Raw genomic sequence first — 10587 nt, forward strand, 5'->3', positions numbered from 1 at the left:
ATGAAAAGGTTAAAACATTAACGACTTATAAAAATCTCAACTTTTCAGTATAGACAAATAATACTGTCTAAATGTCTTTACCTCGGGCGATCGAATATCCGGTGTAATGTGCTTGAATACAGCAGCATTAAGCAATGTCATATTTTAAACAAGACTACTTTATCAAAATAATATTAATCTTCTCTTTTTCACATTATATTTCTTTGGCCTAAATTCACCACAAACCTTGGGCTTGGCTGGATAATCGCGAATGAAGGTTACGAAACAATGTCTGTATTTCAGACAGGGGTGGGCAACCAGATTGGGTCGAACACAATGTTATTAGGTGGGTGATCCACGTTTAAATGAACATGAATTGCAGGCAGGGATTAATAAAGATACTAAAGAGACACTATCGACGGATATGCGCCATGTAGTTTGTTTTACGGGAATTTTTGCTGGACAAACGGCGTTTCCATCTATTCTTCATCGTCTTCCAGACGGAAATGAATTGGTTATTATTTTTACATCCAACATGTCTCAAATGAACTACCAGCAACCCCCCCCCTCCTACCCCAATTCCTACTGCACCACCGGCAAGGGAAAACCTGTGCGCATGCCCTAGCTGGAGCCGATGTTTTTAAGCCGACTTGTTCATGTGACCAAGACAGGTGAGGGCTTTTTGTGCAACACGCCTTCTCGAGGACAGGTCGCGGGAGCTGAGCTTTTTTTAAACTGATTTATTTGTCGCACTTTTGCGTTCGGAAGATACGGTTAACCTGGCTTAAAGATCGCCAGTGGGTTGGGTTGTTTTTTTTTGGGGGGGGGGGGGTGAAACCAGTTTACGACTCCAATATCACTGCTATTGCAGATAGGCTCGGGTTTAACGTCCGCATCATATACTAAATTCATCATTTTTTAAAATCGTTCGATATACACATCCCAGCTTTAGTGTTATTAACCTTTTCCCCGTTTCAACAGAAGGGATATCAGTATAAGAAATGAAATGAAATGACTTGGGGTTTAACGTCCTACAGTCTTGCTCCGACTGTGCTAACGAAGACGGGCTTACGTCATACAATGTGCTATAGGGAAATTTTGTCCGGACAGCGGCGCTACGGTCTACTCTTATATCGAATTCCAACTGTCAAGGGACGGTTTTTCGTCCCATTTAAACGACTGGACAGCTGTCCTTGTCAGGCACTCAGAAACATGTTTAGATCTCATTAGATGTATACAGGTGACAGGTGGACCTCGGTTTTTCGTTCGATCAGAACAAATAGGCAACAAGTGGGAACTGGGTTGGAAAATCCTGGGATTCTTCTTGGCCCAAGCCATATTCGGTCAACACCGGGAGCGAACCAAAATGAAATGAAATGAAATGGGGTTTAACATCCAATTGTTCTGTTCCTATACTGGGCTAATGAAGACTGGCATACGCCATACAGTGTGCTATGGTGAAATTTTGCCCGGGCAGCGGCACTATCGCCTACTCTTATATCGAATTCCAACTGTCAGGGGATCTTTTAGGTGCATTCCAATATATACACGAGACCTCGGTTTTTCGTCTCATCCGAAGGACTAGACAGCTGTCCTTGTCAGGCCCTCCGTCCTGCACCACTGACAAGGGGAAACCACGTCGGAAAATCTGGATGAACTTTCTCGGCCAATGCAGGGATCAAACACCCGACCTCCAGGCTAGCGAGCCAGCGTCTTAATCACCTAGCCACCGTGGCTCCCAAGGGAGCGGACCAGGGTATAAAAATAAGCCCACAACTATTTATAGAAAACATATATACTCAATCTTTAATCTTGTGTATAAAATATAATGACAACGTGTTTCAAACAACGAGGTAATCAGAATATCTTGAAGGATGTACATGAACAGAAAAGATGAAATTAATGACTATGGATATATATTTTGATATTATGATTTAATAATTCATTTTCTTTGATTCTTTACTTTTTGTAAATAAATATCAACATGTCGGAATGCTTTGTACTAGTCCAAATACATTCTAATTATTCCTCATTCTCTAAGTTTGAATTCTTCATCACAAATACTTAGCAAAAATATTTATGCTATATTTTAAAATTTCATACATTTTTATCGTTAAAAAATATCTTAACAATTATTTGATTCAACAGCACTAAATATATTTTTAATAGTCAACAAAAAACAAAATGAAAAGGAGTGGATAGGAACGCTCGCCTTGTCGCACTCCTTTACCATAAAATGTCAACAAACTTGAACGATTTTAAACAATGCAGATTTCACATAACATTTGGACGAAAAAAAAAACTAAACAATTAAATTTAATTAATTAATTAATTAATTAACGATTTCTTATTCAACAATTTTTTATAAGTCTTTTAAAAAGTCTTATTAATCTATATTAAATTTCTAGAAATGCAGAACGACACAGCTGACTCTTTGAACAATGAACATGATTAAAGTGGTATTGTATACTCTACTAACATCACTTTTAGCTGCCTTATGCACCAACAATTCTTCTAATATAATATTATTATAAAGTTACATTATACACACTGAAAGACATCAATACTTCTCTTGTTTTTTTCAACAAGAAAGTTCTCGTAGCACTGCTCGATAAACAAGTCCCATACGGCCACCTTTGCTTTGTTCGATTATATCTAAGTTCAATTATGTGGCGAATCGGCACTCTTCGGCTCATTTTAGCTATTACCATTAATATCAGTTGGAACTCGGGGCTTTCATGCCCCACTGGCCCTTGTGTAGAATTCGGACCTCTTGTCTCTGGTTCAGCGCCATATTAGCTTTAATGCCATGGACGTGGACAAAACCACCCCAAGCTCATTAATTGTAACCAATCGAGTCTGTTAAGAACGCTTCACACGGGACTAGCCGGAGTTAATGGCGGTGCGTCATTCCCAGAATTCTGAGACATCGTATTTCTGTTACAAAATTCAAAATTGCGATACTGCGATCGTCCACCCGACTGCGACGGTGAATTATCACCATGTAAGATCTTTTCGAAGTCCAATAATTGTCCCATAAAATTGAAATTTGGCGAGATATTAGGCTTGCATCGCTTGACGAAATCGTAGGCTTCGTTCATGGTCATGTTTCTTTTGCTCATGAGATAAGCCACGGTCACCGTCACGGAGCGGCTGATTCCCGCCAAACAATGAACCAGAACACCACAATTATTCTCTCGGGCCTCATCTGAAAAACACAAATAAAAACATCCATGAATATTTTGTCTTTTAAACGTTGGTTTGTTTACATATATTTTGTATGGTGATAGCAGTATGAAATAATGGCTTTCCCATCTTGATAAACCTAAGCGTTTTATTACCGTCAGGAGACATGTTTTATCAATGTCTGCCTTCATACTCAAAGAACCATACCTTTATTTATGGATTTCTGAACACGTGAAATTGAAAGAGTTTAGCTTATTAAATAACCATGATGAAGGAGGTCACACATCCGGGCAACTTGCAGTCAGAAAGATCGTCTGCTTTGGGTTTCAATAAACAGGAAGTTGTCAATTACACCCAGCTGGATGCCTCGTGTACATCACGTGGTGTATTTGGAGGGTAGATATTATACATGTATATAGTGAAGCGAGTGTTGTGTATGTATACATATATCCCACTAGCTAAAATCTCGACAGGAAACCTGACCTCGCTTCGTCTAAAGGCTTTTCACCCACATCCAATCTATTTATAAATATCGAGGCCAGAGTGGTTAGGCTAATGGAAAACGAGTTAGAAATTAAATGTCAACAACATTGAGGTCGCTATATTCTCATTCCATTACTCTGGGACACCATTCATCTGTCAGCATTCACGAAACTTTTCGATTGCTAGACAGACTTATGAAAAGATTCAATGGCGACAAGAAATTTAGTTTAGTTTGAACAGTCCAATAAGCTTAGGTTATAAGTAGTCGGAGGTCAATCGACTCTCGCTGCACGTATCCCTGCGTTTTATAAGCATCACGCGAAGATCTTTAATTGTAACAATGAATCGTGATCCCATTATTTAGTCCAGATAAATAGGACTTCTCACGAATGCTTTAATACAGTTATTTTACTCGAAAAGATCACTGGTTAACCTGGTCGCCAATAATCAATATAAGTGTCTTTAATTCCCCGAGGTGCACCGTTAGCTCGGTAAAATCTACACCTACGGATTTGGTCGAAGATCGCATGACAAGATGACGTGGGCACATCTAGCACAATTTACTTTCTTTTTATATATCGCAAATGTCAAGCAATGCTTAAATTCTCATTTAAAGTGCATGGGACCCGAAAATCTCAATGCTTTTTCTCTTAATATACCGCAAGTTTTAGTATTTCACGATCATATTTCATGAATTCATTAATTGTTTTACCTATCATTATTTAAAATTCCCGAGGTTTTTCATTTTCATTTATCGTTAGTTTCCGTTTTCACAACCATTTTGGTTTTTTAATTCCATGAATTCATAACCAATTTATTTGTAAATCCACGAACTCGCGAATACATTAACTGTGTTTTAAGTGTCATGTTTTTAAAGTCCACGATTTGAGAGTGCATCTTTTGAATTATTCATTGCCAATGGTTAATAAGAGTGGTTAATGAGATGGGGATATGAGAATCACGATTTTCTTGACATTTAATTACCATACTCTGTCTTCACGTATACTTAAACAACAAGCATTAATTTATCATGCAAAATTTTGTACAATAGCGTTATGGCCTAAGGCGAAATAAGCATGTTCTAAATGCTAGTGCGTTCAATTAGGCCAAAGAGCGCCTCAGGACAACTTTTGTATAATATGTGACGTTGAGACATTTGTATTCATTGTATATTCGAGTATATTCAATCTTAGTATATACAATTTGTTGAGAGGACTTGCCCAAAACGTTATACCAATGATAAAATCTAATCTAAAGATAGTGTTTTAGGCGTTTTAATAGTCGTTTTTATCACACACCCTTGCCCTTTCTTGTTTGTCAATCTGTATAAATTAGGCCATACGCCTACACAGTATTAAAAATAAAAGATGAACTGGGTTAGCTTTCTGGTAACAGTTAACACACCGGTAAATGGAAAATCGGAAGCGAGATTTCACTAACTGGGTTATTCAAATAAATTTAATGAATGTAAGGAAAGGAGTCAAATTACGGGCATATACCAGTCAAAATAAATGGCGAACCACCTTCCTCGTTATTTTTGTAGTGAAATTCGACTAATAAGAAACACATGGCTAGCTAGTAGGATTATAGGTCTACGTGAATGAGATTTTGATCAAAGGCGTCTCCATTTTTGATAGATGATCATTCCGACCAACGGTTTTGTCATAATCATTTTTGGTGAATTCGGTTGTTTTTATTTTGACATACATACACCGATCTTTAAGAACGGGTGAAAATAAAGTTTGATTGTTGATTTTGTTGTAAAAGAACAGCAAATTACTTTACTGAAAAGACAGCCCTCGCCGATCACCATTTTGACCTTTAGTGTGGCCACGGGCAGGTGCCACGGTTTATTTCATTCATCAAGACTTTAATCAAGACCATTACGTTAGCTGTTAATCCGATTGTCATCCAATCCGATCAACTTAACCACGAAGTATCTTTTAAGTAATAGGAATTACGGGTTATAGATACTTACCAATAAAGGCGATAGCTTCTGGGAAGAACTCGGAGAGATCTTGAGACAAATGGTCACTGATGTTAATTCGTCGATACTTGAACGAATCGTCGTTTGCGAACATATTTGGCACATTAGGGGTAACGTTCAAAATGTAGCGGATCCCGTTTTGTTTCAACTGGTTAAGATCGGCTGAGTTTTTGGCGTTTCCAAGGTAGAGATGTGGCAACACTTGGACGGGGAAGGGAGACTGTAAACAAGGTGTACCATCGTTTTCACTGTCACTTGATGTGCCGTACGCTGAATCTTCGGATATCCGTAAGTTACATAGTCCTACTATAGAGTTTTCAGAATTTTCGGGAGAAACACAAAATTCGGGGAAACGCTGCACAAAAGTTGTGAAACCACCTGAAATTAAAAAGAATAAAAAAATACTTAAAATCAAGAACCACTTTTTGGATTCATTTAATTTGACATTTACCGGTCCCGTTTATGTTTACAATTATTTTGTTATTTATTTTGTTACTTATTTTGTTATTTATTTCTGTGTCAAAATTATATATAATTGTAAATATATGAACCAAAATATCCAGGCCAACCTTGTGTGACCCTTTTCGTTTCTCGTCGGGTAAATAGTAATATAAGCTAAAATGTCTTACCAAGGAGAAAGGTTGCGCGGCAGCCATCTTGTCGAAGTTTCTTGACTAAAAGATTTATTATGCTAGAAGGATTGGCGTTCAAGTCCGTGGAGCACTCATCGTAAAGTACAATTAAATGTGTTTTACAATATTTATTAAACCTGTCTTTATCCTCATTGTTGTGGATGATGGCGGACATGTTTAATATTCCTTTCCTTAGTCGTTTCACCAATAAACTTGGCAAGGTTACGTTGATCGAATTCACAACATGACTCCGAGCGTAGTCCGACTGACATCGACAATCCAGCATCAGGATTTTATCATCTGATTTGATGTCCCCATGTAGCCGATCGGGACTGTAGAAGTCTCCAAGTATGTCGCTCGTCATGCTATACACGCTTTCCAGGCAAGGCATCGGAATAGAAAGCAGTCACTTTTGGGTGAAAGATATACCCAAAACAAATGGGTATGTTGAACCAACGTGGTTTAGTGGTCTCTCTTTTTTTGCTGAAGAATCACGTTGACATATATTGTGAGATACTCGGGTAGTAATCCAGTTAATAAAGACTTATTCCGTTTAGCACTGTTTATTTCCAATGTATCGCTTCGTAGAATTATAGAACACTATATTGAGGGCTTTGGTTGCTTTTTTCCCTTTGGTTTACAAACTACACACAAACGTTCGGTCGCTTTAGCCCTCTCAGTGAATATGAAGCAAATCAAACAGCCACTAGACCTAAATTTATGCTAGACCGAGTGTAAACAGATAGATACCGCATAGCCAATCATAACCGCGCTCACACAACAAACAAAGCCCGCCTTCCTTCTAAAAGTAGAACGTGATAGTAACGCGCTATTTGATTGGTCAGAAATGACGACTGTTACTATTTTAAACTCAAGTACGCTTCACAGTTATGTTGGCAAAGAGCCAAGTCAATTGAAGGCTAGTGAATGACATTTACTGACAGCAATGAAAGAGTCCATTCATTCGAACCGCTACGGCGTCACAATTTACCGTAGCGACCAACCTATCAATATGTCTTACACCATCGCATTACTCGTTTCAGTATATAAATATCGACTTAATAAAGCTGCTATTTCATCGCATGGATGTCATCTGTTTCTTTATTTATATCTTACTAAAGTTCGTTGATCTATTTGCGTTTTTGTTTTACGTCTGATGTATGGTTTGCGATTTATTAATAGATCTTCTGCGACATCCATGAAATTTCATTCACACCTTAGATCTGTTTTCTAAATTTCACGAAGATGTCAGCCATGTTCGACTGAACGTCGTTGTGTTGTTGTGAACTCTCGATAAACTTGCTTATATTTTTTCATTAGATATATGGTTCAGCTGAATGTTTTAACGTTTAAACGTTTTAGTGTTATTTAACTTTTGATGATTTTTTTTCCATGGAATGAAAACTCAATGTTATATTCGAATTTGCGATTTTAGTTTCCTGAAATATACGACATTAAACCCCATTTTGCTCATTTCTTAAGGTCTCGGGATATGTTATACGGAAATAAACGTAGTTTGTTTTAGAAATGAAATGAGGTTTCACGTCCTACCTTTCAGAACCGATAGTTTTTTTAGACACCCCGTTTACCCCAAGACTAAATTTTCGTAAAATAATCAAAAATATTTTGAGATAATTTTTTTAATTTCGGGATTCCTTCTTCCCCAAGTACCGTATCTGTTATATATTTGGGTTATTTAAAGATATGGATATTAAACTAAACATTGAATGGGGCAACTGAAATATTAAATCACGGCATGTGCATATTAATAACACGCGACTATGTTTCACTAAATATGTCGTAGGGGACGCAGGTCCGAATGGTTAGCGCGTGCGCCATATCAGAAGGTCTGTCATTGAGTCAACTGGCGTGGTTTCGATTCCCCGGTTGTACGTGGCAAGGAGTAGGATCGCCTGTCAAATCTCGTGGGTTTTCTCTGGGTTCTCTGGACCATACTTTAGTCCCTAGTTTGTGTTGAGTGGATGTTACCCCCCCCCCCCTCTCTCTCTCTCTCTCTGAACACGGCGAATATGTACTTTATCTCATATTAAATTCACCAAAGCGGAACTTTAAAAAAAAAATGAGGTGAACTTTTTTTTAGGATCGATTAATTAGAGCGTTGAAAATAATTCAGTTATATTAAAGTCTGATGTTCCTTTTACATATCGCAAAATAAAAAATCAAAAGGTTTTGAAATGGCGATATCCGGTCTCGAGTGTTGGTTTTGTATCTAATATCAACTGTTGATTTATATGGATATATATTGGAATGAGATATGGAAGGGGGTTTAAAATTTCTTGGATATCATAAAAGTCTTCGTTATCGTAAGATTGGTCCAGTATCACGACGTCATTTCCTGAAATAGATAATCGTTCTATTACGATTAGTTCATAACGAAACGATATTGGTGAGAAATTTACGTGGTGCAATTTTAACTTCTGCGATCCCTAGGCATCTAAGCTACTGGAAGATACGCACATATAACGTCATTTCCGTAAATAGATTATACCATACCACTTAAGATTGTTGATTATCTACTTCTATTCGGTCGATTTTTCTTGTTTAGGCGTGAAGGTGGGCCTTTAACGTGTGACCTGATTTATATGGTATGATGCTCATGTTGTGATAATAATATACATGATATAGACTATTTCATAAATGTTATTGACAAATAGATGAAATATCATCGTTGGTAATAAACAATTGAGACATTTTATCACTATGTAATATTTAAGGGCAGATGAAACAAGGGTAATTGAGACAGTTTGTTAACTTGCCAAACTGCATTAAACTAGGCGTATTTATGAATGTGGTTTGATAGTTTCAGAAATATCAATAAATTATTCTTCTTAAATGAATTATTCTCCAGGGTTAGTATGATTTAAGGGGTTGAAACAAATTCAAATTGTAAAGTGAGACATTTTTGTAAGGACATGATTGCTTGGCATGATTTAAATACAAAGGCATGGGAGGTGCATGAGAGGTGGGAAGGGGAAGGGGGAGGGGGGGCAGTGGTGTCATTAAATCAAGTGTTCGATCATGTACAATATGATTATAAACTCGTGGATTTTCACACGTCTCTCCGTTTCATCCTACTGCTTAAGACAATTCGCGCAAGAACATTATTGAAACGAGTTGTTTGTATCAACTTTCCTTATAAAATGAGAATTGTTATCGGATGTTCCTAGTTTAAACACATTACAGCGATTTGGTAGATTTAAAATATATAACTTTTCAGTTGTTATCAATTAACTTTAAGGTCGTTTTATTAATTATTTTTTCGCATTGTGTGGTGTTCTTTATTTGTTTGTAGTCGTTCGGATGAGACGAAAAACCGAGTTCCCGTGTAAAAGAAGCCTTGACTGCTGGAATTCGAAATAAGAGTAGACCGTATAACGCCGCTGCCTAGACAAAATATCCCCCCACAACATACTGCATGGCGTTTTCCCGGTTAGCGAAAAACAGTTGGACGTTAAACCCCAATTTCATTTCATTAATTCGTTTGTAATGTATTATATTTACCGTTACACCTACGTCTAACGAAACGTATGTCATACGTATTATTATACTGTATAACACCCATTTAACGTTCAACAATTTTATTTTGTACAAAGGAGTGTCTATGTACAACCTTCTCAAATTAGGTTGTTGCTTCACCACTGACCTACATGGAGACTTGTTGAATTAAGCCACAGTGTTTTACTACAACAGGGAAATAAATTACAATCTAAAAATAGAATATAAGATAATGACGTTACACAGTCGTACATTATATAATGCGCTTTATTAATTATTGCGCCCACATTTCAAATTTTAAACGACGTAATTATGTTATTGAAGTTGTGAAATTTCGATAACGGGTAAAAAAAAAGAAAGAAAGATTTCAATGTCAGGGCCATTTCATTAACAATATACATGTGTGTTGACAATACGGGATTGAATACATATATTCAACCCGATTAAGCGGGTCATTCTATACCTTTTTATAATTATTTGGCCCAAGTCCAATCCCATCTATTCATGTTTATATCTGATCCCTTGAACTTGGCCCATACAATTATAACAGCCATCTAAAACCTCTTATAAACCACGTAAGAATGAGACTATACCCAATAAGGCCAATACAATTGCATATTTGAAAGGTCAGGACACTTATAAAAAATTGTCTCATGTTGAAATGGGCCGGTATTATACACTAGGCTCGTGTGAATGCAGTTGACAGAAGTGGGCGGGGATGTGGGGAATAACATTTCCCCAAGACAATACTGCCGACATTTTGAGACTAAAGCGTGTTTGGTTTTTAGTGTAATCCAAGTATGG

The 10587-nt window shown here is 37.2% G+C and overlaps 1 protein-coding gene across 1 annotated transcript; it reads right to left on the minus strand.

Moving 5' to 3' along the window:
• Positions 1-1758: 1758 nt before the first annotated feature.
• Positions 1759-6968, minus strand: LOC126826826 (dual specificity protein phosphatase 6). The gene is made up of 3 exons (XM_050555933.2): positions 6265-6968; positions 5627-6013; positions 1759-3187 (listed from the first exon to the last, which is right to left on the minus strand). The coding sequence occupies exons 1-3, from the start codon at positions 6656-6658 to the stop codon at positions 2853-2855; spliced, it is 1116 nt and encodes a 371-aa protein (XP_050411890.1). The 5' UTR covers positions 6659-6968; the 3' UTR covers positions 1759-2852.
• Between the last annotated feature and the right edge of the window lie 3619 nt (positions 6969-10587).

Source organism: Patella vulgata, chromosome 7 (genome assembly GCF_932274485.2).
Source record: "Patella vulgata chromosome 7, xgPatVulg1.2, whole genome shotgun sequence".
Taxonomy (NCBI): domain Eukaryota; kingdom Metazoa; phylum Mollusca; class Gastropoda; family Patellidae; genus Patella; species Patella vulgata.